Source organism: Lathamus discolor, chromosome W, assembly GCF_037157495.1.
Source record: "Lathamus discolor isolate bLatDis1 chromosome W, bLatDis1.hap1, whole genome shotgun sequence".
NCBI classification, from domain to species: domain Eukaryota; kingdom Metazoa; phylum Chordata; class Aves; order Psittaciformes; family Psittacidae; genus Lathamus; species Lathamus discolor.
Genome location: NC_088908.1, coordinates 25,558,327 through 25,575,862, shown reverse-complemented (window position 1 = coordinate 25,575,862; position 17,536 = coordinate 25,558,327). Strand labels below are relative to the sequence as shown.

General features: G+C 46.1%; 1 protein-coding gene across 3 annotated transcripts in view; it reads right to left on the bottom strand.

Moving 5' to 3' along the window:
* Positions 1-235: 235 nt before the first annotated feature.
* The window catches only part of LOC136004192 (guanine nucleotide-binding protein G(o) subunit alpha), a 224,010-nt gene continuing 206,709 nt past the window's right edge, over positions 236-17,536 (bottom strand). For 2 of the 3 annotated variants that reach the window (XM_065660470.1, XM_065660472.1), the window contains 2 exons: positions 14,822-14,975; positions 5,961-9,652 (listed from right to left, as the gene is read on the bottom strand). In XM_065660470.1, the coding sequence (XP_065516542.1) occupies positions 9,465-9,652; positions 14,822-14,975 (342 nt within the window). In that variant the 3' untranslated portion in view covers positions 5,961-9,464. Of the gene's footprint in view, positions 1,490-3,286; positions 3,441-5,960; positions 9,653-14,821; positions 14,976-17,536 lie in introns of those variants that run through there. The other variant, XM_065660471.1, reaches the window with a different exon arrangement.

Below are 17,536 nucleotides of genomic sequence, written 5' to 3'. Positions count from 1 at the left end.
TTTTTTTGTGGTTTTGTGTGTGTTTTTTAAATTTTTTAAATAATTTTCATTCTTGCTTTTTTTTTAAGTTTGCTTTTTAAGTTTTTTTTACTTTTGGGTTGTTTTTTTTTTACTTTTTTTGGATCACAAACATCCCCATGAGAGAGAAAAAACACCATCCACTAAAAGGGAGAGAGGATGGGGGTGATGGGGGGGGGGGGGAAGAAAAAGACAGCACAAAAGAGCATCCACTGGAAGAGTTAGAAATTAATAAAAAAACAACAAAAAAATTTGTATATATACCCTAAATAAAAAAAAAAAAACAAACTCAACAAAATAAAAGCTAAAATAAACTTGATGTCCGTGTGACCCACCCCAATGCCCTGCTGGGGCTGATCTGGCTGAGCCGCACTTTCAGGTACCAACCTGCAGAGCCAGTGGGGAATTGTTAAACCAGGAGGGAGGGAAAATGGGAGGAAAAACCCACCAGCCCCTGGCTAGTGAGGGCTTTGCGCTAAAGTGGGGTGGGGAGTCCAAAAAATCTATGCTAAAAACCCCTAAACCCCAGGAAGGGAGCTGGGATGGCAAAATTGGGAACAGGCCTTGTTGCTGTTGTTGTTTCCCTTTGACATTTGGCCAGGGGGGAGTTTCCAGGTTTTTCCCCTCATTTTTAAAGATAAAACTGTATATTTTAGGTTCTGGAGGCTGGGGGTGCCGGTGGGGCTTGGGGGCAGGCAGGAGCAGCCCTGCACTGGGAAGAGAAATAATTAATAATAATAATGAAATAAAAAAGCTAACCCACAATGATTAATTATAATAATAATAGTAACAAAAAAATAAACCCCCATGGTCAAATAGCTGCTGGGAGAAGAAGCATCCCCCCTGCACACAAGCACCGGCACAGCCCCCTGCTTTTGTCATGGGGGTGATCCCAGCACTGTCCCTCTGCCCCACAGCTCTGGGAGTGGGGCCGGGCAGAGCCCCCTCCATCCCCAGGGCTGCCCCCAGGATGCAGTGAAGGGCTCTTAGACCAACTAAAAAGGTCGGTGTGTATTTTATATCTCTGTATACGTATATATATAATTTTTCCTTATGCCTTTTTATTTACCAATTTGCACAATCACAATTTGTTTTTCTCTCATTCAATCTGTTTTGTTTTCATTTTGTTTCACTTATTTTTTTCCCGCACATGCATGTGTGTGTGTGTGGTTGCACTGGGTTTTTGTTATTGTTATTATTATTAATCTTTATTTTCATGTTTCTTTTCTCTCCTGGTACCGAGGCCGCTGCCACCCTAGAAATCGCTTTGCACTTGGGGGGGGTCAGTACAAGCCACAGCCCCGCAGGTTGTTAGCAATGATGATGTCAGTGACAGCATCAAATACCACTTGGATGTTGTTTGTGTCTGTGGCACACGTCATATGGCAGTAAATCTCCTTGTTGGGGGAGCGGTTTTTGCTTTCAAATTGTGCTTGGATGTAGGCAGCCGCATCCTCGTAGGTGTTGGGACCTGCAGGCAGAGGTGGGGGGACAGAGTAGGGGCAGGTCAGGGCTGTGGATCACCACCCTCTGGCCATGCATCCAGTCCCTTGCTGCTTGCAAAGTACTTTATTTCTAACAAAAACAGGCAAACCCTATTTATTTTCTTCTTTTCACCCCCCAGGAGGATCCATTTACCCCTTTTCCTGCCCCATCTCTCTCCTCCCCCCTCCCCAACTATCCTTTTCCACTCAATCTGGCCCCATTTCCCCCTCTTTTTCCCCAAATCACAGAGCACCTGGGCTCCATTGGGACTCCTCCCTCCCCAGCTGTGGCTGCTTTGTCCTCTCTGCTCCCTGTGTTCTTCCTGGGAAGGGCAGTAGTTCTAGTGGTGTCTGGCTGGGTTGTTCCCCAGGGATGCTCTTTTGGCATCACTGCTGTCCCGGCATAGCCAGCAAGTCCCCATAGTGCATCTTAATGGAGTGCATGTGGGAGAAAGGCTGGGGTCCTGGTGGCCCCCCAGCTTGTCAGGCAGGGGGAGGCTTGGTGGCCACTCCAACATTGCCTGTGGTTGGTGTCTGGGCCCCCTTAGCGGGGGTGAGCCTCTCTGTGTGCTTTTGGGGCTGTTGGGGGAGATCTCACCTGGGTATTGGAATGGGGGAGGTTGGGGTGGTGGTGGGGCAGGAGCTGCATGTGGATATGCTGCTGTTGTCTGTTCCTGTAAGGCTGGAGAGGGGCCAGATGTTGGAGCTGGAAGATGTGCATTGTTGTATTAAGCTGCTTAGGGCAGTGAGAGCAGCTGTGCCCAGCCCCTTTCAAGAAGCCATGATGCCTGAATGACACCCCTGGAATCACCTTTGGAAGGGCTGCTGTTATCTGGAGACTTATTTTTCTTTTCCAGCTTGCCACTTCCCCTTCTTACCAATGTGGGAGGTGGCCAAAGGACAGGGGTGGTGTCCTGGTGCCACCAGGGTAGCTGGGATGTGCTGTACAATTTTGTGTGGGATAGTTTGGGGTGTCCTTCCAGGTGGCTGGGGAAAACAGTGCTGCTGCTTCTGTGATGGAGAAGCCTCAAAACCTCTGGTGGAAATGCTGGTGCGCTTCTGCTGTAGGGGAATGGGGGCTGTCCTGCTGGGGACCTCCTTGTCCCCCAGGTCTGGCATCCAGGCAGAGGGTGTGCTCTGGGTGAAGTAGTTCAGAGACACCTCAGTATCTGTAGGGGGTGCTGGAGCCTCTGAATCTGAGCTGATTCTTCCTTCCCCTTGGAGAATTTGGAAGCAATATCTGTTCTTACCCCATTTTCTCAGGTTTTGTTCTTTTCCCCAAGCCACGTTAGTTTTGTTTCAAAATGTGTGATTCTCTTGTGGTTTCAGACATCTGCTGTAAAGAGGCTCTTTCCTTCCCCAGCTGTGCCCTGTACAAAGGCACTCCTGGGAGGATGCAGCTTGGAGTACCATGTCTCTTGGCTCCTCCATCAGGACCTCCTCAGGAGCCATCAGCAAACAGGATGGCTTAATTGGTGGGCCAAGGCTTCACCTTTCTACAGCTACCTGTGGCCAGGGTCCTTAAAGCTCATCTTGACCCTCTGTCCCATCAGCTGGTTGTGCACCTTTGCCACAAGCACTGACCAAATGCAGGACACAACCTCACCCTATGAGTGGGGTGCTGGAGCCCCACTGCAGCTCTTGAAGTTGGGCAGTGCTTTTGCCCTCAATAATGGTGTCCTGTCCCCTCTGCCCCTGTACCCACCTCTGGGTTGAGTCGTAGCCCCCAACCCCAGTGGCATGGTGGTGGGGTCACACTGGGCTGTGCCAGCCCTGGCACATACCTGTGTATTCGGGGAAGCAGATGGTCAGAGGTGATTTCTTGATCTTCTCAGAAAATAGGTCTTTCTTGTTGAGGAAGAGAATGATGGAGGTATCAATGAAGAATTTGTTGTTACAGATGGAGTCGAAGAGCATGAGAGATTCATGCATGCGGTTCTGCAATGGGGAGCATGGAGGGAAGAGAGGGGAGAGAAAGACAAAGAGAGTTAGAGAAGATAACATCTTTCTGAATTGAAATGGTTAGAAAGCAAAGAAAATCTGTGAAATAAGACAGTGATAAGTGAGAGATGGTTACAAAGGTGGAGGAAACAGGGTACTGCTGTCCTCTTGGGCTGGAGGACAAGGCAGGTGTAGAGGTTGGGGTTGATCCCTGTGGGGCTGCTCAAGCAGAGCTGACACCTGAAGTTTCAAGGAAGAGCAGAAAAAAGTCACTTGCTCATCAGCTGCCTCACTGGAATGTGGAAGAGGCCTGTGTCTCTCTCTGCAAGGGCTGGGCACCCCTGAAGCATCACTTGCAGAGCCTAAAGAAAGGCTGGACAGCCAGCAGCCAGGATGGGGACTGGAATGAGAGGGAGTTCTGGCCACCTTGGTGTGGTCCTATGGACCTGCCTGGAAGGGAACTTGTGCCAAGTGGTGCCATGGTGGTGAGACTGGTGCTGAGGGGTTGCCCAGAGGATGGGGCAGGTCCTGTCCTAGCTGGCCCCTTCTGCCCCTGGAAACATCTTCAGCCCCTCTTTGAAAGTACCACAGTGGTGGCCAGGTGGCTGCTAAGAAACCAGACTGTGAGCTGCTCCAGGGGATGTTCAGCATGGAAGAGTTTTAGTAGGAGCATAGAGGCAAATCTCTAAAAAATATATTTTTAAGAAATTGGCATTTCACACATGGACAAAAGCCTTTTCCCCCCATGCTACAGAAGTTGTTACCAGAAAGAAGTGGAGAATGGACAGAAGGACAAGAGGAGGAGGAGAGGTTGTCCTGTGGTGAATCAGCTGTTGCAGGGCCTCATCAAGTATTTTCATGCTTCATTCAAGCTGCTGTGGGGGCTCTCTGCAGACACATGCACCCATTGCCAGTGTGGAGGTGCTGCTGGACAGGACAGGTACAGCTCTCTAGGAGCTCTCATGTTTTCTCCATCATTAACTTGTTCTTAAAATAAACAGGAAGCCATTCCCTGCTGCTCCAGGGAGAACATCAGGAGCCATTTCAGGCAGTCTGTGTACCACCTCTATTGCACATATCCACCTAGTTCACTACTCAAACATGCAAAGCTTCTGGTGCAGAATCAGGGTTTAGTGAAGTCTGAAGGTGCTGAATCCACTGTGCCCCTCTCCACAACCCTTCTTGGGGTTCCTTGCATGGAGCAGAGGGCAACAAGGGTGCCCAGCAGCCAGTGGGAAACCCACCTGCAGCAAACACATGCCCCACCCCCCCAAGCCCCTTTTTGGAGGTGCACCAAAGGGGGGGTGGGGGCCTTGGATTTGCCAAAGATTTGGGAGAACACACATGTTTCCTAATGAAATTATGACCCAATTACACATTTTGTAATTTTCCATGAATGTTTTATTAGTGAGTCGTTTTATTAGCTACACTTCAACTGTAGCTTTTGCATGCAAAATTTAGCAGATGTCTGATTTCATCTTGAAAGGCTTTGAGTTTACACTGGTGGTTCCTTGACAAAGAGCAGCGAGGGATGATAAGCAGCCACTTCCCAAAGCTTAAGGGCTTTGTTTTATCTCTGTATTTTAAAAATAAAGAAATAGAAAGCCTTGATCAGGGAGAAAACAAACTGCCACAGAGCAACATGGCTCTTCTTGACCTGTGGCTGTTGCAAAAATGCCAGGTCTTGAGATTTTTCATGGGAGGTATCCTAGTGGTTTTTTTTCTGTGTGGGGTTTTTTGTTGTGGGTTTTTTTTTTTGTTGTTGTTTGTTTGTTTGGTTTGGTTTTGGTGTTGTGGGGTTTTTTTTCCTTGTTCATCCCACATTGTATATTTAAATAAGGGACTGATGTTGTTGGAGGAGCAGCATGTGCCCAGGGAAATGAAAATCCCCAGTGCAGGGAAAATAACCCTGGTGACTTGAAAAGGAGGCTTCCAGTGTAGAAGGTCAGGGCAGGATAGCATCCTGGAGGCAATTTATAAAAATGTTCTATATGAATTTAAAAAGAGGAAATCCTTTTCCTCTCGGCTATCGGTTTTTCTTAGGGCTGGCCTTTAATTCTGATCTGCAGGATGGGTCCAGCTGAAGTTACACCTCTGGAAATTGGTGAAGCCAACAGGAATCATAGTTAGTTTTCCTTTGCTGAGGTTTATTGACATTCTCTTGATTTCTTCAAGTTCTTTGCTTCTACTTCATGCCCCAAAATAATGGGAGATCGTGGATGGTCTGATGCAGATACATGGGGCAAGGGGCTGCAAGGAGGGGAAGGGTAATTTCAAGAAGCCGAGGAACAAAGAGAAACCATGGTAAAGTTGTTCTACTTTTTAAAAAAGGGGAAAAAAATCAACCAAATACATAAAATTAAATATCTTTTGGTCATGTCCTTTTCAAATTCTTAATTTCCAGGCAAATGAGGCTGTGGCAGACAACTGATGTGTGTGTGTGTGCATGGAGCAGATGTAGGGTAAATAACAGGCTTGAGACGCTGAACACACTGAAGGGAGACACAATGAAACCACTCACACTAGAAAAGAGCTGGCACTTTATTAAGGTTTTGTAACTAATAAATACATTATGGACAGCCAATAAATTATTACAGTAACTAATGCTCTATTAAACCCATGGACAGTCACTCTTCATACAAAATTACAGTTAATACTGTATGTTAATGCTAATAATAACATAATACTACTAATAATAACATAATAACATAATACTAATGTTAATACTGGGCTATCAAACATGCAGGAAAAATGTTTCAGCAAAAGGAAAACAATGGCAGCCTCCAGTGATCCTTTGGTAAGAAATGTGGTGGGGAGCGGGGAGCCCAGAGGCAGAGTAACAGTCACTTCTCCCTTGTTGAGCTGAAGGGGGGAAAGGAAGGTGGGGAGGTAGGACTGAAGATGTTAGGGACTGGGCTATTTAATGGGGCAATGGCTGGTCTTTAAATGACTCTATTTTAGTGCCACCAGGTTGCTTCAGCATCGGCAAAGATGGTGAGACTCAGGCAATGCTGAAAATCATGTTGTTACTTGCTATCATCTATTCTCCCCATCTGGAACAGGGGGTTTAGTCCTCAAGCCACTTGCCTGCACTACAGGACAGTCAGGATTTGGTCTCAACATTATTTTCTAAGACACTGGGTGGGAGAGGGGCTGGGGCAGTGAGTGTTGGGCTGGTTCCCAGCCCTCCTCCCCAGATGTCTCTCTTTCCCATGCCTGCTCATGAAGAACCCGGCTGCCCTTTCTGAGAGATGGAGATGTTTTTGCCTGATCTCCAGTCCAGCTCCCTTCCCTCTCCCTGCATGGTGCCAGCTGAGAGGCTTTGGTCCTCCTCCTCTTGTTAACGCATCAATGTTTAAGGTTCACACTTGTTCATGTTTGCTAGCTAGCTTTTGCAGCACAAATAAGGATCTCACAGGCTGCTGGTTTGGTCCTGTGAGAAGTCCCTTTCCATAATCACCTTCTCAGTGTAACATCTTATATAGGTCATGTACCTTTATCTGCCAGCATCAGTTATCTTGTGTCATTGCAGGAGCTCAGAAATTATAATGGACACTCAAGTCTTGGGGTGCTTGGGGAGAGTGTTTCTGTCTGCTTTCTCTTCCAGGGCGGTGGAAGCACGACCCTGGTCTGCTCTTTTGTGCCACCCAGGCCACATCTCTACTTGTGTGCTGGGGATGCAAGTGTGTGATTGGTATGGGTTGTTCAGGATGATGCTTAGTAGCACCATCTCCATTGATCTTGATGCCTCTGGTGTCAGATTGCAATGAGTGTTTTATTCTCCTTGGAAATGATGGTGGAGTTTTTGGTTGTAAGCCTTGAAGGCAAACCTGGCCCATGACAAAGACGCAAACACAGTAGTACTAAGCTTCTCTAATCGACTTGACAAACAGTCAGCCTTGTTCCCAGGAACTCAACAACTCTCCCTGGCTCCAGGAGCATTTTTGGCCACAAAATGCTCAGACACACTGCACAGGCTAACAGTGCAGGGTTGGTCCCTTTTACAGCATCAACTGCAAAATGCCCTGTGGGTGATGTCTGTCACCCGTAGCTGAACCCTGTGCCTTGTCAAGCAGCAACTGGGCGCAAGGGGATGTTTTTGCAAAAGGAGACCTTCTGTGTCCCATCCTGACCTCCTGGGGTTGCATTCCTGGCCTGAGAACAAAGCCTGTTCCCTTGCAGGCAAGCACTGGGCTCATGCCACAATAGACTAAAATCACCAGATACATTTCAATGTACATTACAGTATAGACTGCTCTCATTAATACTTGTAGCATCCTGTAAAACAAAATCACACCTACTGAGGAGCCTCTCCCCTCTGTAGAGGGACAGGCTGGCTGGCCAGCCAGGAAAGCTGAAGGCAAGAAGCTAATTCTCATACAAAACTCCTGAGAGAGATTTAGTTGGCGGTATTTCTGTGAGGACATGTGTGGGCTTTGTGTTCAGTGTTCCTTTGGTTTATGGTGGTACAGCAGTGTGCTGGCATTAAATGGAGCTGGGACCTGGGAAAACAAGTCATGCAGGTGGGATGTGGCCTCAGGAACAGAGGGGCTCCTGGCTTTGCTGGCTAGCCAGCTCTCTGTGGGAGCTGATGCCACCGGAGGTATTTTAAGGCTGAGATGGTGAAGAGAAAGGCTGTACTCAGTTGTGCTGAGAAGGGGAAGCAGAGACCTGGTGTTATTGCTGTTAGTGTCCAGCAGAGCAGCAGCGGGCCCTCACTGTACAACACTAAAGATAGTTTTATCACTTAATGCTATTTAGGGGGTTACTGACACAGCTGCCAACCATGCTGGCTGTGAGCTGGTTACAGGGTAAGAGCCACTTTATTTTCCTCTGCAGGCCATCCCTGAGCCCCAGGGTGCTCCTGCTCACCTCCCTGGCTGGGGTTTTGTCACAGATGTCCCATGAACAGTGTCCTGGCAGAGTCCAATCTGACAGGGACTCTCTTCTGGCTCCCTTCTCTTCCTACTCTCCCTGCTGCCTCAACCTGCCTTGTCTGCCTTCTGCAACTTCTTTCCAAAACCAAAAAAGAGATGCTGCATGTCTGCAGGAACATTGGTTATGCTGGAATCACTTAGGCTGGGAGGTACTCTGGGAAAGTTCCCTGGGTCCCCAGCTGGCATCTTTGTGCACGGGGTCCCCATCAGGACGCCATCCCTGGAGCATCCTTGCTGCCTATACTCCGGGAGTCCAAGCCCAGCTGCCACTGCCTTGCTCAGCCCAGCAGCTCTGTGGCATCCACCAAAGCTCCTCAGAAATGGGTTACTGAAACCACTAGACATATTTTAACATTAATTTAGAAACATTTGAGGTAAAACTGTTACTGGTAACAAATGCTTTTAGGCAAGGCTTAGTAGGTTTTGTTACTGTGTCCCTCTTACTCAGACACCAGCAGAACTTGATGTAGCTGTTTCACTTGTTCAAACAGCTGTCTGGATAAAAGGAGAATATACAAATCCAAGCTGTGGTGGCTGCATTCAATACTGATCCCTCCAGCTTTGGGGTAGGAATTGGAGCCATAAGGTACCCTCAGAATGATCATATTGTGTCTAGCACTTCCCAAAGGAATAGTGTTAAAAAAAAAAATGTATCTAAATAACCAGAATAAAAAATATCCATTAATTTCAAGGGGAAAAAAATAATGTTTAGGTTCCAAACTACACTATTGCTGAACAGTATTTTAAGGCTTTGATTTTTTTTTTTTTTTTTTAAGAACTGAAGTATTTTTGGCTTTTGGCAGTTGAAATGCACTTTGTGGGCAATGCGTTAGCTCCCTCCACAGCACTGTGAATTGGGAAGGAGGAGTAGAGCAAGGCAATAAGGGAATGAACCAAATCAAAGTAAAATGGGGCTGGGGAAAGTTGAACTTGCTGCAAAGTTTTCTGGGATGGAAGGAGGGATTTATGGACTTCTTCCTCATCATCCTCTGAGGAGGAAAAAGGAGAAAGAGAGAGCGTCTGTCCGCAGGACCAGAAGATGCTCCTGGTGGGTGCAAGGGAAGAAGGGAAGGAGGAGGATGCTTTAGTAGAGTCCACAGCCCCGCAGGTTGTTGGCGATGATGACATCTGTGACGGCGTCGAAGACAAACTGGATGTTGTTGGTGTTGGTGGCACAGGTGATGTGCGTGTAGATCTCCTTGTTAGGGGACTTGTTCTTGCTCTCGTACTGAGCCTGGATGTAAGCCACTGCCTCTGTGAAAGAGTTTGGGCCTATAAGAGAGCCAAGGAAAAAGAGCTGGTTAAAGCAATCTCATAACTAATCTGTAGGGTGCCTGGAAACACCCCACTGTAGGGATATGAGGAGCTCCTACAGGGCTGCTGCAATTCAGCCACGCCATCTCCATCTCAGGGATTCAGCCAGGATTGCTGCAAGGGAGGAGATGCTCTCCAACTGCCAGCTCAGCTCTATTTTTATTCTGGATTGCTGTTTATAGTCTATAGAGATGAAACAGATGAGGGAACTGAGTGTTAAGCAGTCAGTGATGGAAAAACCAGCAGAAATTCCACATCATGATGACAAAAAAGAGAAGAAACCTTCCAGGAATGCAGCAAGTGCTTGACCTGGTGAAAAGGCTTAGCATTTTTCTTTTTTAGACATTGTTATTAAAGTTTCAGCTTTTGATGGAAAAGAAGAGCTAAAATGTCCATGAACTGAGGGCAGTGTTGGTAAGCATGCCCTCCTTTCCCTGAGGCATTAAGGGAAAAGGACATGAAAAGATCCAGCCTCTGTTACAGGGCAAAGTGGGGTTTTCTCTAAAGAAATGACACACAAGCTAATGTAAAATGTGCCTTTTTGAGGAATTAGGATTGCAGTGTGGTCTGCTAGAGCTGTGCCTAAAATCACACCATGAGGAGTTTCTTGTTTTGATGTATAGTGATGTCTGTGCCAAACCTTATTAACCATCAGGTTTTGTGTTAAAAAAGCTGAAGAGCAGTTATGCAAAAGAGCATATAATTTGTCATCTGGCCAGCCTTGACACTGTTCAAACACAGTGCTCCACTCAGGCACCTGCATTGGTCTGATAGACCATTCACTCTGGCTGGCTGGAGTGCAGCCCTCCAGCAGCCCTGGAAGGCTCCACAGTGTTAACACTGCTAATGCTCTTGGATCCCTCACCCTATGTGATGCTTTACTGATGGGAAATGTTATCTGCCAGAGAGAAGCTTACTTGGTATCGTGATTTAAGCCCAGCCGGTAACTCAGAACCATGCAGCTGCGTGCTCACTTTGCTACAGTTGCACAGTGTAACCTGATGCCATCAAGCTATCAAGGGGTAGAACCCACTTGTATTTCTGGAGTGACAGGAGGATCACAAGAGTTGACTGTACTGGAGGCTGAAATCAGCCTAACTGGGAAGGAGCAGCAAAAGCACCCTATTGTAACTGGTCCAGACGCTCTATGCATCCATGGCATAGACTATCACAGGAGAGGGTACTTCAAAGACCCAAAAGGGTACCGATGGACTTTTGGTATAGATGCTCTGGAGATGTAGGAAATGAAGCAGATTTCCACCTTGCCTGATCTCTCAGAGGATCCTTCTGTTGTGGGGGTGCTGAAAGTTGAAGAACAACAAGTGCCAATCGCGACCATAAAACTGCCCCAGTGGCAATATTGCACCAACCGAGACTCCCTGATTCCCATCCATAGGCTGATCCGTAGACTGGAGAGCCAAGGAGTGATGAGCAGGACCCACGCACCCATTAATAGCCCCGTATGGCCAGTACTTTATACTGACTCATGGATGGTGGCAAATGCCCTGTGGGGGGGGGTTGCAGCAATGGAAGCAGAGCAACTGGCAATGCAGAGGTAAACCCATCTGGGCTGCTGCACTGTGGCAAGATACTGCTGCCCTGGTGTAGAACCTGGTGGTGAAGGTACGCCACGTAGATTCTCATGTACCAAAGAGTCAGGCCACTCAGGAACACCAGAACAACCAACAAGTGGATAAAGCTGCTAAGATTGAAGTGGCTCAGATGGATTTTGATTAGCAGCATAAGGGTGAATTATTTTTAGCCTGGTGGGCCCATGACACCTCAGGCCACCAAGGCAGAGATGCAACATACAGATGGGCTCGTGATTGAGAGGTGGACCTAACAATGGACACTATTCCCCAGGTTATTGATGAATGTGAAACATGCTTCAATTAAGTATGCCAAACGGTTAAAGCCTCTCTGGTATGGAGGATGATGGCTGAAGTACAAATACAGGGAAGCCCGGCAGATTAATTATATCACACTATCCTGGGCCTCAAGAAACAAGTCTTGTGGCAACACTGCATGCCAGAAAAAATTGAGTCAGAAAATGGGACTCATTTCTTGAACAACCTTATAGACACTTGGGCCAAAGAGCAGGGCATTGAGTGGGTATATCACATCCCATATCATGTACCAGCCTCTGGGAAAATCAAACGGTACAACGGACTGTTAAAAACTACACTGAGAGCAATGGGCGGTGGGACTTTCAAACATTAGGATACACATTTAGGAAAAGCCATCTGGTTGGTCAACACTAGGGGATCTGCCAATAGGGCTGGCCCAGCCCAATCAAAAAGCGATGGTGTATTTTAAAAAAATGGAAGCTGATCATGATGTGAAAGGTATGGAATAAGTGGTGGATACTGTCCTGGATTCAGCTGTAACAGTTATTTTTCTCCTTCTTAGTAGCTGGTGCAATGCTGTGTTTTCAACTTTCAGCCTGAGAACAGTACTGATTACACACCGATGTTTTTAGTTGTTGCTAAGTAATGTTTACTCCGATCAAGGACTTTTCAGTCTGATGCTCTGCCACTGAGGAGGGGCACGGGAAGCCAGGATGAAGCAGAGACAGGACACCTGACCCAAACTAACCAAAGGATATTCCATACCACAGCATGTCCTGCCCAGTATATAAACCGTGGGGAGTTACGTGGTATATATCCCAGTATATAAACGTGGGAAGACCCAGATTGCTGCTCAGGTCAGGTTGGGTATCAGTCAGCAGGTGGTGAGCAATTATAGAATCATAGAATCATAGAATAGTTAGGGTTGGAAAGGACCTCAAGATCATCTAGTTCTGTATAATTTGTGTTTACTGTTTTCTTTTTCTTTTCCCCTTTTAGTTTTATATTCTCTCCCCTTGTTATTTCCCTTATTATTATTGGTGATAGTAGTTTTGTATGGTACCTTAGTTATTGGACTGTTCTTGTCTCAACCTACATTCTTTCGATTCTCCTCCCCATTCCTCTGGGAGCGGGGGGGGGGGGGAGGAAGACAGGGGGGAGCGAGTGGCTGCGTGGTTCTGAGTTACCGGCTGGGCTTAAACCACAACACTTTGGCTTGAGATTTGCTGTGGTTGAAGGCAGCAAGTGGGAAATCCCTTGTACTTACATGTACATTTGTTACTAGTCGAAGAAACAAGCTTATGAATACCATGAGACTTAAGAATATCCTTGAAGTAAGAGAAGCAAAATGTTTTCTGGGAGGAGTTTCTTGCATGAAGACCTGTGTAAAAACTTTGGTAACAGCTCCACATGCTGTGCACAGCCAGGAGGGTGTTTGATGAAAGGTAAGTTGGTTGTTCAAAAGGTATGAGGATTTAGATGCTGGATTCCTTCTGTGAGAGCAGGGAATCACTAATGCCATCTTGGTTTAAAACATAACCTGGATTCTGCTGCTGCTTCCTTAAATATTGTGGATTAGTTAAACGCATGAGTGAATTAAGGGGATGGAAAGAGTGCTCCAGCATGCAGCAAGTAAATTTGTGGATGCAGTCTTCTAATAATTCTCTGTCAGCAGAACTAATTGACATCAGAAACATCATTTCATTAAAAGCATTTTGTGGAACCTACTTGTGATGTAGAATGTCCACTCATTTGATTTATAGGCTTTCATCAAATAATTCTTTTTAACTCCAGGGCAACTTTCTAATAATGCTGCTTTTTCACAAGGCCACAATTGTTTCACCCTTGAGCTGTGGTCAGCAAAGCAGGGATGAGTAAGCTTAAATGCATGCTTGGGTCTAAAATCTGAGCTTAACGGCATTGCTGAATGCCTGGGGGTGAGACATTCTTTATCTATGATTTAGATCCCAGTTGGATCCGTGGAAGGACTTCCAGCCTTCTCTGATGGCACAAGAGACGAGATCTGTGGAGGGTCCCTGGCATTGTGATAACTCCCAGCTTCCAGAACAGCATCTCAAAGGAATTCAAGCATCTTTGGGGTCCTCTGAGATTTGGGAGGACTGGTTTGGTTCACTTGGAGCTGAAGTGCTCCAGAAACAAGCTATATTTGTTTTCCTTTGTGTAGTCAGCTGAGAGCATTATTGTGAGCTTTCGACTGTAAAGACTGTGAAATTTCCATTATTAAATCTTTTTAGACAAACACATCAGGACTATGTTGGTTCTGTCTGGACCAAGCAGGTGAGTAGATGGCTGAAATGTGGTGGTAGTGACAAACACCCAAGCTTTTCCCAGAGAGGAAGCCTGCAGGTGTTCTTCTGAATTCAGATGGAGTCATCCAGCTCCATTGCCATAGACCATTCAGCCCAAAGCAGCAGTGATGGATTGCTTTTGCCTATTCACAATGAAATTTGGATGTCTATGGTGAGCTTAAATAATTCATTACAATAAAAGTTTATTTTTATGCTGACTCAGAATCATAATGAGGGTTTGTGGAAGCTGGCAAGATGCAGCTGCAGCCTTTGCATGGATGATGTATTCTTATCATTAGCAGGTCAGAGGCCAGACAGCCAGCAAGGGCTTCTTGCACACTCCTGTGTTGCAGAGCGTCTGTTCTGATCTCCGAGCATGAGGCCTCCTTCTCCCCAGCCAAGCTCAGGGCATGGCTTGCTGTGGCTATTCACTACCTGCCCTGTGGGCAGAGGCATTGGTGGCCAATGCACAAGAGGATCAAGCATCTTGTTTTCTATCTGCATTTAACTGTGTTTCTGTGTCAAGATGCTTGATGTCAGCAAGCCTGAGAGCGAAACTGGGGACCTCCTAAACTAACATGATAAAAATGTACAGCTTTAACTGAAGCAGCCAAGCTGTGAAACTCACTGTCTGAATGTTGGGAGAGCTGATCCTGCAGCCCTTTGGTACCTGGCAGCGGGTTCCACTGGCTGGGAACCACAGAGGGATCCAAAGATCAAACACCCTGCTTAGTGACAGTGGCCTTTTGGCAGCAAAGAACTTGGGTTTGAGTCATCATCATGCTTTCAGTAGACCACTAAACATGGTAGGAGTGATCCTATAGCATTTATTGAAATAAAACTTGCAGTGAAGCAAATGGGAGCTCTAGCTATGCATCTTTAGGCTGTGATACACAACAGTATCAGTCTGGATGGGAAACGCTCCACGATCCCTTTGCTATGCACTCCTGTACAGCCACCTTTCTCATTACCTGTATACTCAGGAAAGCAGATAGTCAGTGGAGATTTCTTAATTTTCTCCTCAAATATGTCCTTCTTGTTTAGAAAGAGGATGATAGATGTGTCTGTGAACCATTTGTTGTTGCAGATGCTGTCAAAAAGCTTCAGTGATTCATGCATCTGGTTCTGCAATAGAAAGGAGAGATCACATCAGGCCAAAGATAGTGACTTGGGGATGTTAAACATGTAGGGAAATCTGAAATAACTAAATTAAGGAGGGGGAAAAAAAAAGGAAAAGCTACGATATACATAATAACTTGATGCATACATACAGCTCAACATATACATACACAGATGCAATCCCTATAACATTTGACTTACAGTTAGTAACTTAAGGGCATTTGACCATACAGAGCTGTTCTAATTTTACATAGTATATAATTTACAGGATCCCAGCTCATAGAAATCATCATGCACCATGCATGGATGGGGAATTATTTTTGCCCTTTGATCAGATTTATGTGTTGGTATAGTTCATGCAGATTTTTTACAATGTTTTCATTAACTTCTTAAACATGTTTTTTCACTATCTATCTTGAGTATGTGTGGCATACAACTGGTTGGATATATTAACCAAGGACTGATAGATCCTTGAATTAATTTAGAGTTGGAAGCAGACATCAAAGTGACATAATTTTGGAAATGACCTTGCCGTGACCTTTGACAGGTTTTGTTATTTTGTTTAGTGTTTTTGTGCTTTTTACTTTTTCCATCTTTTTTAGTTCTCTTGGAAGATGGCTCAACAAAAAGTGTCTCAGTGAGAGCAAAAAAAGTGAAAAAGAAAGAGGAAATAGTATAAAAGGGAAAAACATAACGTAGGGCATCTAAGAACAACCAGACTAGAAGTCAGGCAGCTACCACTGATGCTAACTCATGCCTCTACAAGAACATCAGCTACTCACCAGCAGAAGAACCACACATTCAACTATATACACAACGAGAAGTCAGCTTTTTAGGTATAGGTCATGCAAAAAAAGACACAGGAAATGGGAGAGAGATGAGGAACAGAAAAAACAGCCCAGTTAGAGAGTTGCAAAGTCTGCTATATGGTTTTATGGTGGTGGAAAGAGCTCACGGCAAAGTCAACCAAATGTCATGTTCCCTGTTGCTTTCAACTCTCTGTTTTTCTTTTATTTTTGCTGTTTTTTCTCAGTTCAAGACAAGCTTCATACCTGCCAATTTGGTTGGTCTCTCAAATGCTCATTTTTTGGCCTTTGTTTGGTTAGATAAGGTCAGACGGCTGAGGAAAGGCTGTGAAGGTGCCGAGGCTGGTGATGTTGGGCGCACAAGGCCGACGCCGGAGCACACATGCTGGTCACGTGGCCATCTCTCAGCCGGGAGCCAAGGAGTGGAGAGAGCAGGCATGGTGAGGACGAAGCACACCCAAGAGTCAGGGGGTTATCAAAAGCAAAGCATGGTACAGACCAGACTGGCTCCTCGGCTTTTCCCAGTGGCATCTCCTTTGGACAGCATTCCCCAAACCCGCTAGTGCACATACGAGATTGGTTACAGCAACCACCAGAGAGATGCCAGAGAGGACAGGGTGGCATGGCCTTGTTGCTGGAGGTTTTTTTGGGGTGGGTGGAGTATGTTTCCCTTCACTGGATTTGGAAATTCGGGATGCTGCAGGAGACAGACGGTGGTTTTCACCCCTCTCCCACTCCATTTCACACCTGCGCTGGCAGCATGGTTGAGCCCAGCACTGTATTGATTAACACTTTCCTTTTCATTGATATACTTTAGCTGCTGCTGAACGTGTTAGGTAAATGTGGCTCTGTGGTTGAAGGAAACATCTGATCTGACCCAGAGCGAAACAGGACACACGCGATTTACTGTACCATACACCACACACTTTGCTACCAGGCTTGAAATGATCAAGCATCTCCCCACTGACACACAGAAAAGATGTGATCATGTGCAAATGGAAAAATGTAGTTACTAATTTGTTCTCAGTTGCAAGATTCTGCTTATCTGGATCATCCCATGTCTGTGTGTTGGTTTTTGCTAACCCATTTTGTACTGGCTGGTGTGAGAGCCCCAGAGCAATGCTGCTCTTTTCTACTTGTGGTGTCAGAATTGTAACCATGTAGGAACATGCAAAAGTTTTGTACAGGAGATCTTTGGCTACTCAAAGCCTTTGGGAAGAGAGAAAAAATTAAAGGGCGATCAGTGGAACAGCCATCAAATGCAATTAACTGTTTTTTTAAGCGAGGCCCCTCACAGAACATTTTAAATCACATTTTTATCACGCTTTCTGATTTAAAATAGAAGCATGGAGAAACACGTGAACACTGCTCATGGGTTAAACCATAGCTCATGTGCAGCAGTCATTATCCTGGAGGTCAACGTACTTACCACACTGCACCCCACCAGCCCTGCACCAGGCTGCACAGCCCACTTCCCAACTGCTGGGAAGCACCACAGGTGACATTTGATTCCTTCTATAGGTGTTTATAGGAGATCTCCAACAGCTCAAGCAGACCCTGGCTGAGAGCAAGGATAGGGAAACAGTCTCTGGGTACCACATGCAAAAGGACAGTCTTCTGCTAAAGGAGAAGTGAGAAGCCCTCAAATAATCCCCCTCCTACTAATAAATCCAGAGTGAAAGACCCTTTTAGTCACCTAAAGCTTCCCCAGGGCCCCTCTCAGGAGCACCCATGCTGCTGTGATGGGGCAGATATGCCTGC